Source organism: Acinonyx jubatus, chromosome B1 (genome assembly GCF_027475565.1).
Source record: "Acinonyx jubatus isolate Ajub_Pintada_27869175 chromosome B1, VMU_Ajub_asm_v1.0, whole genome shotgun sequence".
NCBI classification, from domain to species: domain Eukaryota; kingdom Metazoa; phylum Chordata; class Mammalia; order Carnivora; family Felidae; genus Acinonyx; species Acinonyx jubatus.
Window position 1 is genome coordinate 57,644,535 of NC_069382.1, and position 16,655 is coordinate 57,661,189.

Genomic DNA, 16,655 nt, shown 5'->3' on the forward strand with positions numbered 1-16,655 from the left:
TTGTATACAGCACTTTAAATAGTAAAATGTTACTTCATGTATTAATATGTAAATATGCCCCAAATATCAAATAATTAATGAAATAAAATGATATTGGGTAAAAAAGCATTTCTGTATATTAACACTATATTATTTTTATGTAAATTTAAAATGGAAAAATGGAAATTTAAAATGGAAAAATATGGTAAGATATATACCAAACTGATAACAGTAAAGTCAACTAGGATTTGAGCAGTTAGGGGAATTCTAAAAGGAATATTACTTTTTTTTTGGTTGAGGTGAAATTCATATAACATAAAATTACCATTTTAGCCATTTTAATGTGTATAATTCAGTAGTATTTAATACATTCACAGTGTTGTGTAGCCATTACCACTATGTGGTTCCAGAACATTTTCATTTCCCTAAAAGGAAACCCTGACTCCCATTAAGCAGCCACTTTCAGTTTTTCCCTTCCCCCAGCCTTTGTCAACTGCTAATTTCTTTTCTGTCTATGGATTTGCCTATTCTGGATATTTCATATGGAATCATATAGTACGTGGCTTTTTGTATTTGGCTTCTTTCACTTAACCATACATAATGTTTCCAAAGTTTATTTTGTAGGATATACACTTCTTCATTCCTTTTTATGGCTGAAAATCCATTATGTGGAATATACCATATATTTTTATCCGTTCAGCAATTGGTGGGCATTCAGCAGATGATGGTGGGTCGTTTCCAGGATTGTTGCTACCTTTTTTCAGTTGTAAATAGTGCTGGACCTCCCACTAACCCTCATCCCTTTTTCCCATCTTCTCACCTCCCTTCCCTCTGGTAACTACCAGTTTATTCTCTGTATTTATAGGTCTGTTCCTGGTTTATGTTTCCTTCTGTGTTCTTTTTTTTTTTTTTTTTTAGATTGCACATATAAGTGAAATCATATGGTACTTGTGTTTCTCTGTCTTACTTATTTCACTGAACATAAATACCCTCCATGTCTGCCTGTGTTATGCAGGTGGCAAGACTTCACTCCTTTTTATGGCCAAGTAATATTCCAGTATGTGCATGCGTGTACACATTCATCTGTCAAAGGACACTTAGGTTGCTTCCAAATCTTGGCTGTTGTTAATAATGCTACAAGAAACATAGGGAAGCATAGATCTTTTTGAATTAGTGTTTTTGTTTTCTTTGGATACTCAGTAGTGGAATTACTGGATTGTATTATATTTCTGTTTTTAATTTTTTGAGAAATCTCCATACTGTTTTTCATAGTAGCTGCACCGTTTGCATCGTTACCAACAGGGCACAAGGATTCCTTTTCTTCCACATCCTTACCAACACTTAGTTCTTTTTGATAATAGCCGTTGTAACAGATATAAGATGATATCTTTTTGGAGGTGGTTACCAGTTCATATTTATTGAAATGATTCCTTTTTTCCATTTTTATTGAGAAATAATTGACTTGTATCACTGTAAGTTTAATGCATACAGCATGATGGTTTAATTTGTATATATTGTAAAAGGATTACAATAGATACAGCTAATATCTATCTTTGTTATGAGATGATATCTTATTTGGTTTTGATTTGCATTGTCTGATGGTTAGTGATATGATATCAAGCATCTTTTTCTGGATTTGTTTCAAATCTTTGGACCGTATTATTCCAATCTTTAAATTTTTGTTAAAAAAATACATGAATTTAATTCCCAGCTATATTGAAATAAAAATTGTTAGTTCTTCTTTACCTTTTTTCCCTTAATTAATTCACTGTCTTCAAGAACTAAAACATTTCTGTGCATATCATTCTATTTTTTTTGTACTGTGCTACACACCATTTTTGAAACTTAACACCATTTAATACTAACTGATCTGCAGATTACTTTGCTTAGCTAATAATATATTAACTATCATTCTATATAGCATTTCACATAGATTTCTGTTTCATTTTTTTTAACAGCTGCATGATATTTTACAGTATTAGTATAGCATGATTGTTTTATATTCTCCACTCTTAAGGGGCATTTTGATTGCTTAAAGTAGTGGTTCTCAGACATTAGCAAGTATTAGAATTATTTTGGTATTCATTAAAATCAATTGGTGGGCCTTATCTCCAAAGGTTTGATTTATAGGTCCAGTCTAGGCCCTGAGAAATTGTATTTTGAACAAGTTTCTGTGTGTTCCTAATGTCTAGAGGCCACATTTTGGGAACCACTGTTACAAGAAGTGGTGAGGCTGGCTTTTGTGACTGACTGATTGGTGAAGGTTTTAATAGGGTAAAAAATACAATGTGCTTATGAAAGAAAAATATGTATATCTGTACACACATGAGGAAAATATTATGGAAGAGGGATCATAGAATTCTGGTGAACTTGTACTCTTTTTTCTTTTTTAATTTGCGAGTGCTTTTATTTCTAGTAAATTGTATTTTTACTGATGTATCCATCTTGGCAGGTTGGAAGATAGGATCATTGTTCAGCAAGATGAAGTTACTGAAGATGGAATCCCAAGGAATGTGGACCACCTTAGTGAAGTTGATATAAGTAAGCCTTGTTGTGCTAGACTAAATACTTTCTGGAAGGTTGTTAATGTGAATCTTTTATTTGGACAACATATTAATAGACAGCATTTCTTGTCAGTTACCTCATTCATTTAAAAAGTGTAGTAGTCATAGAGCATTAGGTTCTCATTAATAAACCTGGATTGTTTGGCAACATGGGCAGTAAAACTTTTTGGGCAAGGGGCATCTGAATGGCTCAGTTGGTTAAGCATTCAACTTCAACTTAGGTCATGATCTCACCACTCGTGAGTTCGAGCCCCTCATCAGGCTCTGTGCTGATGACAGCTCAGAACCTGGAGTCTACTTTGGATTTTGTGTCTCCCTCTTTCTCTGCCCTGCCACTGCTCGTGCTCTGTCTCTCTCTGTCTCAAAAATAAATAAATAAATAAATAAATAAATAAATAAATAAATAAATAAATAAATTTTTGGCCAATTATTTTATTGAATGTTCAAAACAAAAAGAACTGCTTGCTAAAATTAAGCCAGTATACTAAGAACATTAAGTAAATTGTCTTGTTTTTAATAATATTAATTAAAATATGAGAAATATAATTTTTCCTATCTAACCTATAGGAACAAAGATAAACTGGGGGTAAATATGAGTGTCTAAACAGTGTGTTTTCACATTTCCTTACATTTGTGTCTACATATTTTGCATTTAATGGAAGTATATAGCAAATTAATCTGCTTTCTGAAAATAAAACCTAATATACAAAGATTATTTATAAGGTAATATAATCACATAAATACTTTGGTTTTGTTTTCTTGATAGACATGGAGGTTTTTGCTAGAATCCATGTTAAATACTGTGCCTTTTTCAATATCACATAAAACTATTTAAGTACTATATAGACTTATCACAAAATCTTTCCTTTATACCACAGGAACTGAAATAGATGATTCTCAGCACTCCAAATGTGATGTAGATAAATCTGTGCAACCAGAACCAGTTTTCCAAAGAGTGGTTCTTTCAAAACACTTGAACGTAGTCTCTCAAATTCAATCAATTATGTGTTCACCAGAAGAATCCTTTCCACTTCGATCTCGCTCTGATTCACCACCAAAAAATAAAAACAAGAATTCCTTGCTGATTGGACTTTCAACTGGCCTATTTGATGCAAACAACCCAAAGGCAAGTATGCACCTCAAATAGAAAATACCTATTTTAATAACATTTCTTATTTATTTTCTTTGATAAACCATAATGTTGAGTTTTAATCTCTTACACACACACACACACACACACACACACACACACACACACACAACAGAAGGCCTCCATCTTCTCTTCTGGGATTCTAAAAAGAAGTTGCTATTGAGAGTACAACTAGGACAAAACCTATTTCATTGGTTCCTTGTTCAGGATTCTTTTTATAGGGTCTACTTTTATTTAAGCAGAAGATCTCTCTTACACCCTCTTACATTATCTCCTCTCTTCACTACTCAACCCTACCTCCATTTTTAGTCTGAGACTAAACTTAAGTAATATATCCTTTCTTTTTTTAAGTTTATTTATTTATTTTGAGAGAGAGAGAGAGCAAGTGTACACATGGGGGAGGGGAAGAGAGAGGAAGAGAGAGAATCCTGAGCAGGCTCCACGCTGTCAGCCCAGAGCCCAACGTGGGGCTGAATAGTGAGATCATGACCTGAGCCATAATCAAGAGTTGATACTTAACCGACCAAGCCATCCAGGCACCCCAAGCAATATATCTTAAATGGACAGAAGTACTAATTGCCTAATTTGTATGTAGAAAGACTAATAGTAAGATATTCATATGCACTTTCTGGCAGAAGATTTTCAAACCTCTTATCTTATCTCACTTGCTATCTTTTTCTTATTTTGAAATTGCAATAGTATCTCTATAGAACATTTTAAAATATAAAGGAGTCACATATTTTGTTATATTATGTTTTATATGTGTAATTTTTACATTTATAAAACTTTTTGCCAAAATGAATTATTAGGCATATTTTTTGTAACCTGCTTTTCTGTTTAATAATAATTATAAAATTATTACAAATGTTACTATTGAAAACTATATTATTATAAAAATTGCATTTTGTCATGGGCACCTGAATTGCTCAGTCTGTTGAGTGACCAACCCTTAATTTTGGCTCAGGTCATGATCTCAAGGTTCATGAGATTGAGCCCCATGTTGGGCTCTTTACTGACAGTGCAAAGCCTGGTTGGGGTTCTTCCTCTCTCTGTCTCTCTGTCCCTTCACCACTCATGTGTGCTCTTTCTCTTTCTCAAAATAAATAAGCATTTTTTAAAAATAACATTTTGCCATATTGTCAAATAATCTCTCATATCATCTATAATGACCATAAATTCCATTGTGCTGCTATGCTATATATAATTTTTTAAACTAATCTATTTTTATTGCTGGGCCTTAACTACCTACATGTGTATCTTTGACAATAGCCACAGTTATTTTCATAAAGTAAATTTCTGTAAGTAGAGTTCAAAAGGTTATATTGTATACCGCCTGTTTTCCCTTTAAGAAATAGCTTATTATGGGGTCGCCTGGGTGGCTCAGTTGGTTAAGCCTCTGACTTTGACTCAGGTCATGATCTCACAGTTCGTGAGTTTGAGCCCCACATTGGGCTTTCTGCTGCCAGTGCAGAGCCTGCATGGGATCCTCTGTCTTCTTCTTTCTACCCCTCTGCCGCTTGTGCTCGCTCACTTTCTCTCTCTCTCCCTCTCTCTCTCTCTCACTCACTCTCTCTCTCTCTCTCTCTCTCTCACACACACACACACACACACACACACACACACACACACACACAAATAAAATAAAGATTAAAAAGTAGCTAATAATACCTCAATAGTATATGAGAGTCTGTACTCTAAAGAGCACCAACTGTTATCATTCACTTAAAAATTGTGTATTTAATGAATGGGTGATGGTATTTTTAAAATTTGTGTTTCTATGTTTGCCACTGATGTTGGACATTTTTTATATGTTTAGGTCTGTATAGGAATGCATTACCTGAATTCTTTCATCCTTGGTTATTTTTTAAATATGTCATTTTGATTTTCAATTTAGTTTTCCAGTTGGATATGTTTTTACTTTATGGAGTGTTGTCTTAATCTTATTTTAAATGTAGAGATTGCTAAATTCTCTTACTTGTCTAATAGCATTCAAACTTTCAAAGATGTAAACTATGAAAACAAATGTTATGATCTTCAGAGTTAGAGAATAAGGCCTACTTGTGGAACAGAGAAGGATTATCATGTAATTCATACACTTTCCTTTCTAGTAAAGGTGTATAGCTAATTGTCTTTAGCCTAGAGATTTTTAATAATTTATTCTGTGTATAAAGTTAGCATTCCTGGAGAGCTTGGGTGCTCAGTCAGTTAAGCATCTGACTCTTGACTTTGGCTCAGGTAATGATCTCATGGTTCGTAGTTTCAAGCCCCATGTCGGGCTCTCTGCTGACAGTGCAGAACCTGCTTGGGATTCTCTCTCTTTCCTTATATCTCTGCCTCTCGCCAGTTCGCATGCTCTGCCTCTCTCTCAAAATAAAGAAATAAACTTAAGAAAAAATGTTAACATTCCTTGCATAATACATTTTAATTTTTTATTTTCTTTCATGACCTTAGTTCAGCCTTAGTAGTTCTATAGAAGTACTTGCTTCGGAAGTAAGCACAACAAAATAGATTTCATGTAGGGGAATGACTGTAAGAGGAAGGGCAAGAAAGAACCCTAGAAAGCCAAAGCAGTTTGTAGCCATTTAAGGCAAGGACAGAAGGCCATACCTCCCTATTCCTTAAATCTTTGAGGTCATGAAAGTTCATCACTGGGCCCAAATAGTAAATACTTGGTGTTCATAATGGTCACCTTAAAATGTGGAGAAAAAGTAAAATTTATTTTGAAACACATAGATAATCTGTCTACTAAGTGGAATAATTTGAGCTCTTAACAAGGATTTTTGTTAAAGGTCTTTTTAAAAAATGTTAATTATGCTACTTACCTTTTTTTTAATGTTTATTTTTGAGAGGGAGAGAGAGTGCGTGCACGAGTGTGTACAAGGCAGGGAGAGACAGAGAGAGAGAGGAGAGAGAGAGAGAGAGAGAGAGAGGAGAGAGAATCCCAAGCAGGCTCCACACTCAGCAAAGAGCCTGACCCTGGGTTCAGTCTGATGATCACGAGATTATGACCTGAACCAAGATCAAGTTGGATGCTTAATCGACTGAGCTACCCAGGCAACCCTGTGTTTTTTTTTTTTATTATTATTGTTAAAGGAAATTCTCCTTGTACTTTGAATCCTAACCTCTCTCACCTCAAGGAATAACTCCTTTACTTTGGTCACACTTGTATCAACTTTTTCCTCTATAGTAGATCATTTCCTGAACATACATGTTCTTGTAAGTCCCATCGTAATTAGCAAACTTCTCTTCTCTTGACAACATGTCCTTCTCCAGCTACCACCCCTTTTCTCTGTTCCCTTTATAACCAAACATCTTCAATATGTTTTATCTTTGCAGTCTCCACTTCCAAATACATTCCAATATGACTTTCATCCCACTCCTCCATTAAAACTGCTCTTGTCAAATTAGTTACTAATACATTGCCAAATTCCCTGTACCTTTTTCTCTCATCTTTCTTGATTTTTTTCTTCCAACAGAGTTGATATACACTTTATTTGTAAAATCATTTTTATATCTTGGCTTGCTTTATGTCACATTTTCCTCGGCGCTCATGACTCACCCTTTAGTCTCCTTTACTGGTGGCTTCTACTCTAACAGATCTCCTTAAAAGAATGTGTATTCTATCATTGTGTGGAATGTTTTGTAAATATCAAGAATTAAGTCAAATTGGTTGCTAGTGTTGTTCAAGTCTTCTTTATCTTGTATTTTGTCTAGTTGTATCATTTGATGAGAAAAGATTGAAAAAACTATACTTGCATAATTGTCTTTTCATTTGTGTCTATTTTTGTTCCATGTATTTTGAAACTTTGCTCTTGAGTGAATAAAAATTCAGTATTGCTGTCTTCTGGATATTGAATTGATAGGTTTATTGTTATGAGGTGTCCCTTTTTGTTTGATAGTGGTGTCCTTGCTAATTGTCTTTCTACTTATTTATCAATTACTGAGAAAGGAGTGTTAAAATTTCCAGTCAATTTAATGCATGTTAATAATCTTTATATAGTCTTAAAAAATTGACCTCTTTAATCGTTATGAAATGACTCTCTTTATTCTTGGTCATATCACATTGTTCTGAAATCTGTTTTGTCCAATTTTAATACAGCCATTCCAGCTTTCTGATGATTAATGTCTATGAGGTATATATATTTTACATCCTTTACTTTTAATCACACTGATTTTATATGTAAAGTGGATTTTTCGTAGCTATCATCTAGTCAAGTCTTTTTAACCAGCCTGACAATCTCTTTTATTCAAAGTGATTAGACAATTTACTTGTTATGTAATTTTTTATATATTATTGATATGATTAATTTTAAACCTACCATTTTGCTATTTGTTTTCTATTTGTCTCATCATTTTTTCTTCTCCTATTTACTTTAATTCTCCCTTCTTTTGGATTGAGTATTTTTAGCATTTTATTTAATCTCTACTATTTGCTTTTAAAGATAGACCTTTTCAAATATTTAGTTGTAATTCTCAGTTTTCAACATACAGTTTTAGCTTTTTACAATCTTTCTTTAATATACCACTATATTTATTTAACATATTTAACATATTTAATATACCACAGTATTTATTTAACCTATTTAACAATATACTTCCATTTCCACTCTCTTGTCTGTCCTTTTGGCATTGTTGTCGTATATATTATGTCCATATGTTATAAACACCACAATAAATTTTCATCATTTTTGCTTTAAACATTATCTTTTACAGAAAGTAAAAATTGAGAGTCTATATGTTTACCATTTCAGACATTCTTCATTACTTTGTGTAGAATTCAGGTTTCTATCTGGTATCTATCATTTCTGCACCTTTTAAGAACTTCCTTTAACATTCTTGTGCAGCCCTGTTGGTGATGACTTTTTTTCCTCTTTTGTTTATTTAAAAACCTTTTTATTACACTTTCATTCTGAAAAGCTATTTCTAGTAAGTCTAGAATTATATTATCTTCTGGGTTGTATTATTTCTGACAACAAACACTGTAAATGTAGCTTTCATAAGGTAGTAGTAATAGAGTAACTTGATTTATCAAGTAAGGTAAGGTAAATTTGTAATAGTTCAAAATGAAATAATCTCAAGAGGTGATCTTCTCATGCTATCACTTATATAAGAACAGAGTCTAGGTTACCAAACAAAATAGTTATTTGTCCTTCCCCTTAGACCTCCCTCATTTTAGAGGATGGCGAATACAGGGTGGAGAGAGACCAGATGTGTTCCACCAATAGTTTTCTGATCTGCGGAGTGGAGTGGAAAACTAATCTCTGTAAAATATTAAGAATTTCTTTACTCATTATAGCAAATGGAGAATGTGGGGGTGGGGGGAATATTGATATGTAATTCACCAGTAGCGTATATGTCTTAAATGTCTTGTTTTAATTTGCTAAAATATCAATTCTTATATAATGTCTATAATTTTTGCCTTTGCTAAATGTTCATAATTTTTTTTAATGTTTTAGATCCACTTTTCACCTGGTTTATGGGTTGAAATGAGGATATATTTGTAGAAGCTATTTTATTTATTTATTTATTTTTTAAATTTTTTTTTTCAACGTTTATTTATTTTTTTGGGGGACAGAGAGAGAGCATGAACGGGGGAGGGGCAGAGAGAGAGGGAGACACAGAATCGGAAACAGGCTCCAGGCTCCGAGCCATCAGCCCAGAGCCTGACGTGGGGCTCGAACTCAAGGACCACGAGATCGTGCCCTGGCTGAAGTCGGAGGCTTAACCGACTGCGGCCACCCAGGCGCTCTGTAGAAGCTATTTTTAAGAAACAGTGTTACAGTTTAATTTTAGTAAGCAGAAGTTAAATAAATATGTTCATTATAATTCATTCTGTACTATAACCAGAGTATTGCTAATTCATAATTTTATTTGAAAAATACTACAGATGAAACTGTGAGTTGACAGAATTCTTTTAAGTACAATTTTATGTGGAGTTCTATTATTAGTATACTTACTACTTAATTTATTCACTATCTTATGTGGTTCTCTTCATTTTTGAGAAAAAGAACTTAACCAACAAACAAAAACATCTAAAAAATCTGTCAAAGAAGACTGTGAACATAAAGGGTTTTCAATATAGGATAGATAAGCTGTTGGATTGAGGGTACATAGATCTATTCCAGGAGGAAAGTTGTGAAATTACATACCTCTTAAAATTTCTTTCTAACTGTATTATGTTACATTAAGTTAGGAAAATTATTTTTTTAATGTTTATTTTTGAGAGAGAGAGAGACAGTGTGAACGGGGGAGGGGCAGAGAGAGGGAGACACAGAATCCGAAGCAGGCTTCAGTCTCTGAACTTTCTTTTCTTTTTTTTTTTTTAAATTTTTAACGTTTATTTATTTTTGAGACAGAGACAGAGCATGAACGGGGGAGGGGCAGAGAGAGAGGGAGACACAGAATCGGAAGCAGGCTCCAGGTTCTGAGCCATCAGCCCAGAGCCCGACGCGGGGCTCGAACTCACGGACCGTGAGATCCTGACCTGAGCTGAAGTCGGACGCTTAACGACTGAGCCACCCAGGCACCCCTGGGCTCTGAACTTTAAGCACATTGCTGGATGCGGGGCTCAAACCTGTGAACCAGCAGATCATGACCTGAGCTGAAGTCAGATGCTTACTTAACCAATTGAGCCGCCCAGGCTCCCATATTAGGAAAATTATTTTAACTAGTGAAAGGAATAAACTAGAATTGAGACTATTTTACCAGAGTTAAAATTTATCTCAGCCTAAAAAAATACTGCATCTTTATGTCGAGTCCCCTTGAATTTAGGTATATAATGCATATATGCTGTATCTATTTAGAGAAACTGTTACTGTATGCATATTTTGCATACCGCTGGTTTATAATATACAGGGTTCAAACCATTAAAATAATAAACAAGTCAAGCATAAATTCTGCTGACAGTGAGAGATTCAGAAAAAGAAATACTTTCAGTACCATTATTAAGTGCTTTGACAAGCAACATATCTTACCATCTTGTAGTTAATAACCATTTTTTTCAAGTGCTGTAATATGTAAATTATGTTCAAGTAATGGAAATCTATGCTTTTTTTTATTCTCAAAAACAGATTGTACCAATAAAATTGGCGACGAATATAAATTTTCATTAATATGCTAAACATTGTTTTCTTCACAGCCTCCAATCTGGTGTAGATTCTTACCAGGGCCTTAGGAGTTATGTTTCAAATCTCACAGACTCCTTTAGGGTTATTAACCCAACTCTGAGACTTATATATTTAGATATTTGTTTCATTGCTCTGTCTACCCATCATATTCTAACTGCTGTTAGGTTAGTGGCCAGAGGCTATTTCTATTATTTCTGGTCTTATGCAAACAAGTTCAAATTTTAAATACCTCAACTGTGCATTTTTTCTTAAGTCAGTTTCTTCTCACCTGATCTCACATGATTTTCAGTATGGACATCAAGTACCTGTCTTTCTAGCCTTGCCTTCTTGTAGGAAAGGCTCTATTTACAGTCCATTGTTCAGGGAAGCCATGTTAGGTTTTTGTTTGTTTTGTTTTTTGTTTGTTTATTTTGCACTAATATGAAGTTCCTTGTTTAACCAATGTGGCCCAGCCAACAGCTCCTAGGATAAATGATACAAAGGGCCACCAATTTATGTGTGATGGTGCTTTGCCAAGCTTCAGACTCAGTCCAGGATTTGGGAAAGATATATGGGGAGGATTGGCCATAGGAAAGTGTGAGAGGAAGACTTAGCAGAGATACAGTAAAAGAGTGACAGTATACGTCCTGAATGAGAAGGAGCAAATTAGCAGTTTCTGGCACTGCCTGATTTCTGACAGATTTCTAATTCCATTCCCTGGGCATACCCCAAGTAAGCACCTCTATCCTGCCTTTGAACGATGACTTAAGTGAATCCTTGTATGTTGAAACCCAGGCATAACTTGAAAGTTTAGTTTCCTCACTGAAAAAATACAGAGCTGAAATTCAAGAGAATTAGGTTCTAACCTTGGACAAGTCACCTCTGGAGCTTCTAGCTCTAAATATATGATATAAAAATAAAAAATTAGTATTAGCTCTAACTTTCTAATTTTTTTTATCTCGATTTTATTTTCTAATGATCTCACTCCTACTAAGAAGTCTGTTAACTTTTTTAGATGTTGAGGACATGTTCACTTCCAGATCTCTCAAAATTGTTCAGAACACTGATGGATGTTCCCACTGTAGGAGATGTATGTCAAGACAATCTTGAAATAGATGAAATTGAAGATGAGCATATTAAAGAAGGACCTTCTGATTCTGAAGACATGTGAGCATGATGTCATTAACAAATACTAGCACTAACAGAATTTTTGAGTTTATAGGAGTTCTAGAGATGTGACTCACCTAGGCAGTTTTAAAAAATGATCTGTAACTGATTTTTTCACTACTTCTTTACCTTTATACAGCATTTTTAAAGTACAGTCATGCAAGTTTTGACATGTATAGTTGCCTCTAAGTAATATAATGACTTACTCTCACTTTGAAGAATATAAGAAAATGATTTCTATGTGTGCTCTCTGTCTTATTCACTACTGAACATGTAGGACCTTGACTTGGCCATGGGGGACATGTGTAATAAATTTTGCTTAAATGAATGAATATTAGGGTGATCATTATTTAACAGTTTAATGCCACATGATACAGGGATTGAAGTGGGAAATTGTGAAATATGTACTATTCTACAGTTCACCAGGGAAAAGACCAGAAAGCCTCTATATCTCTCTCCTGCCATGTATGATTTCAAAACTATGGCAGTGGAGAGTTAGCAGGTAGACTAGTTGTTTTATTTGCATATGTATGTGCACATACATTTAATTGCTTTCCCAAAATTCCTTTCTTCATGATCCACAGGGAATCTAGAATCCAAGAGAAATTTAACCAACACTTCTGAGAACTATGGGAAGTGATAGCCCCTTAGACAGTAATCTTTTTCCACCCTCTTTGCAACAAGTAAGCCCTCCTATGTTACTCTGCACTGTCAGCGCAGAGCTTGATGCAGGACTTGATCTCAAAAACCATGAATGATATCATGACCTGAGCAGAAACCAAGAGTCAGTTGCCCAACCAACTGAACCACCTAGGTGTCTCTAAAATCACCATTGTTTTAATCTGACTGCCACAATAGCTTGTTTGTGACTTGTGTTCTTTTAACTACTAGTTGATGACAGAATTTTAAAATTTAAGTTAGAAGCTTTTAATATTAATTTGAAATTTTGAAAACCAAGTTAAAAAAATGAAATAAAAAATTGAAAACTAAGCTATTTTTATTTTTTTATTTTTGTAAGATATTTATTTATTTATTTATTTTCAATATATGAAGTTTATTGTCAAATTGGTTTCCATACAACACCTAGTGCTCATCCCAAAAGGTGCCCTCCTCAATACCCATCACCCACCCTCCCATCCCCCATCAACCCTCAGTTTGTTCTCAGTTTTTAAGAGTCTCTTATGCTTTGGCTCTCTCCCACTATAACCTCTTTTTTTTTTTTCCTTCCACTCCCCCATGGGTTTCTGTTAAGTTTCTCAGGATCCACATGAGAGTGAAAACATGGTATCTGTCTTTCTCTGTATGGCTTATTTCACTTAGCATAACACTCTCCAGTTCCATCCATGTTGCTACAAAGGGCCATATTTCATTCTTTCTCATTGCCACATAGTACTCCATTGTGTATATAAACCACAATTTCTTTATCCATTCATCAGTTGATGGACATTTAGGCTGTTTCCATAATTTGACTATTGTTGAGAGTGCTGAACTAAGCTATTTTTAAAAGTAGGTTAGTGCATACCAGGAAATTTCACTTAATGTTTTCCTTGGGAAAAAAACATTTCTTTTTGTTGTTATTCAAACTTCACTCAAGGTCATATAATAAGAAAATCTAAAAAGTGAATTCAGGGCCACATTTAAAAATATATATAAGACAAATTTTTGAGTGCTTCTTCCAAAAAAGATGTTAGTCTTATACTTTTCTTATAATGGCAGACTTAGCAGCCCCACTGTCTTTTAATACCATCTGTGGAGGGTACTAATTCCTCCAGGCTGGCCACTAGAAGATTTAATCAACAGATTAATGTTTACTCATTGTTACAATGGTACATTGTGGATGTGCAAGCTATGTTAGTCTTTTAATTAAATACTAAGTTAAATGCTAATAGTAGGATGAGCCAAAAGATTAGATATGCTCTCTTTCTCATTCTAATGAGGAGGAATGCTTTTCTATACCTGCTACAAAGTGTAGAAGTTTGTACACATAAATAAAAACTAAAGATATTTCTACATTAAAAGATTATTTTCTTTTTCCATTGATGGAAAATTTATTTAAGATCTTGCATAATACCATTTATATTTTAGCTCTTCAGTAAATACTTGTTTATTTGATTGGAATCTAAACTTAAATCAGCTTTTCTAGTGGATGAAATCCTCAGCATGGGTACATAACCTCTTTCAGAAGATCTCATATATCTAAGAGGCAAATCATAAAAGAAATAAAGTCAGTGAGTATGTTTTGGGGGTATTATAGAAGTGGTGAGATTTCAATCCTTTCTGTGCTATTTATTGACTGTGCAATTGAGTGTATAGCCTTGTGCAAGACATATAAACACTTTGATTCAGTTTCCATGTCTCTAAAGTGAGTTATATGTAGGTAAAATTTTAGTAATAGAATAAAACTGAATAAATAAACTAAATAGAATAAACTAAAGTACTATATAAAGGTAAGGTATTATTGGCCTAAATTAATTAGTTCCAGCATCTTTAATCCCATGAAAATAAAATTAATATCCTGAGCAATGCCTTGGAAATAAGATAATCTAGCAAAGATTATTATGGTTAATATATTCTAATTATGTGGTAAAGTTTACTTGCTATGTATTTTAGAAATGTTTTCAAGGATAAACATGTAAAGATAAGATTTCTGGTGACTATTTTTATTCACTAGATCATCCTGTGAACCTAAATGTAAAATTCTGTAAGTATTTTCATTTCTAAAAGTTCAAATGTCCAATGAATGTTTATATGAAAAGCCTTTCATATAGGATACTACCATTATACATCCACGTGAATATTCTGCTGAATTTTCAAAATTACATAGAAGAAAAATATTTGAATATTAAGTATTTTTTTTGAAAGCAAGTGAAAAATCTCTTTAGTCTGGCCTTTTAAAACACTGAAACATTCTTTCAAAATTTAAGCAGTGAATAACATTGACAGTTTTATAATTCTCTTTCGGCACTCAGGATCACACAAGTCATCTTTGGGCTTATGTATTCCAGAATATGTACCATGTGCTGTATTTTATAATTGTATCAGTCCTCATTTACTTTTACCTATGTAGGTTTTTTCAGATTTCTTTTTATCCACTATTAGTACTTTTAAGTAGAAAGGAACACATGTATATTAAAGTAAAATTTCAAAATAAGGTAACATTTTGGTAACGTTTACTTTAATCTTTCAAAATTTCAGTGTATTTGAAGAAACTGACACAGATTTACAGGAGCTTCAGGCCTCTATGGAACAGTTACTTAGGGAACAACCTGGAGAAGAATACAGTGAGGAGGAAGAATCCATCTTAAAAAACAGTGACATAGAGCAGACTGCAAATGGGACAGATGTAGCAGATGAGGATGACAATCCCAGCAGTGAAAGTGCCCTAAATGAAGAATGGCATTCGGGTACGTGGTCATGATCATGGACCTTTCTTTTTTCAGTGTATACAATTATTTCAAGTAGAATATATTTTTCTGTTATCTGATACGAACCATTTCCAACTTTAAATAAAACTGAAGTATGCTTCTGTGTCTCTGACTTTATTCATGCCTTTTCTTCTCACACAAATGTCCATATACATTTGTTCCATTTCTTTCCCGTTAAATTTTAGAAATGCTTTTGAAGCAGGGTGCCTGGGTGGCTCAGTTGGTTAAGTGTCTGACTCTTGATCTAGGCTCAGGTCATGATCTCACGGGTTCGTGAGTTCGAGCCCCACATCGGGCTCTGTGCTGAGGGTGCAGAGACTGCTTGGGATTTTGTCTCTCCCTCTCTCTGCCTCTTCCCAGCTTGCACTCTCTTGTCTCTCTCAAATAAATTTTAAAAGAGAAGAAATGCTTTTGAAGGATTTTCATTGTTTTCTTATCTTCCTTGACTTATTTTTCTAGTACTAAAGATAATAGCCTAGTTTTCCTAGCACTTTATATTTTACAAAGAGCTTCCACATACAGTGATTAACCAGCAAGGTTAATACTAAAAACAGTTTTTAAAACGTTGACACTTTTTTTTTAAATTGTTGTTTGTTGATAGCATTACCCCCAAGATACATAGAAAATCTGTGTAATCAAGAACTATATTATGTTTATTTGGGAAGAAGAGCTAATGTGAAAAGGAACAATTCTTCAGTAATTTTGTCTTTTACTAGACTATTTCCAAGTGTCTTGGGCATATACATGACATAAAACATAGATAGCATTTGTATTTTCTAAGTGCTTTACTAAAGTTTTATGATACATAGCATAAGTCCCTGCCTCCTGTGTGCTTTTTCATGTTTTGGCCCATGTTTAATATCAACTTTTTAAAAACAGTAGTTAGGGTTGGTTGCCTCAGTACAGAACATATGGGTATGCTTTTTTCATTTTTTACTCAATTAGAATGTTTTTATTCTAGTTTACTGTTTATGTCTATAAAAGATTCCCAAAGTAACATTCTTCTTTTTTTTTTTTTAAGTTTGTTTTTATTTATTTTTGAGAGAGAGAGAGAGAGACCATGTGTGCACACCAGCAGGGGAGGGGCAGATAGAGAAGGAGAGAAGGAATCTCCAGTAGTCTCCACGCTGTCAGCACAGAGCCCAGTGCAACGCTCGATGCAGGGCTCAATTGCACCAACTGTGAGATCATGACCTGAGTCGAGATCAAGAGTGGAACTCTAACTGACTGAGCCACCCAGGTGCCCCATCCCAAAGTAACATTC

The 16,655-nt window shown here is 34.0% G+C and overlaps 1 protein-coding gene across 9 annotated transcripts in view; it reads left to right on the plus strand.

The window, feature by feature from the left end:
• NEK1 (NIMA related kinase 1) overlaps positions 1-16,655 on the plus strand; it is a 221,569-nt gene that overhangs the window by 178,450 nt on the left and 26,464 nt on the right. For 8 of the 9 annotated variants that reach the window (XM_053216724.1, XM_053216725.1, XM_053216727.1 and 5 more), the window contains 4 exons: positions 2,432-2,520; positions 3,422-3,669; positions 11,815-11,966; positions 15,162-15,370. In XM_053216724.1, the coding sequence (XP_053072699.1) occupies positions 2,432-2,520; positions 3,422-3,669; positions 11,815-11,966; positions 15,162-15,370 (698 nt within the window). Of the gene's footprint in view, positions 1-2,431; positions 2,521-3,421; positions 3,670-11,814; positions 11,967-15,161; positions 15,371-16,655 lie in introns of those variants that run through there. The other variant, XR_008296041.1, reaches the window with a different exon arrangement.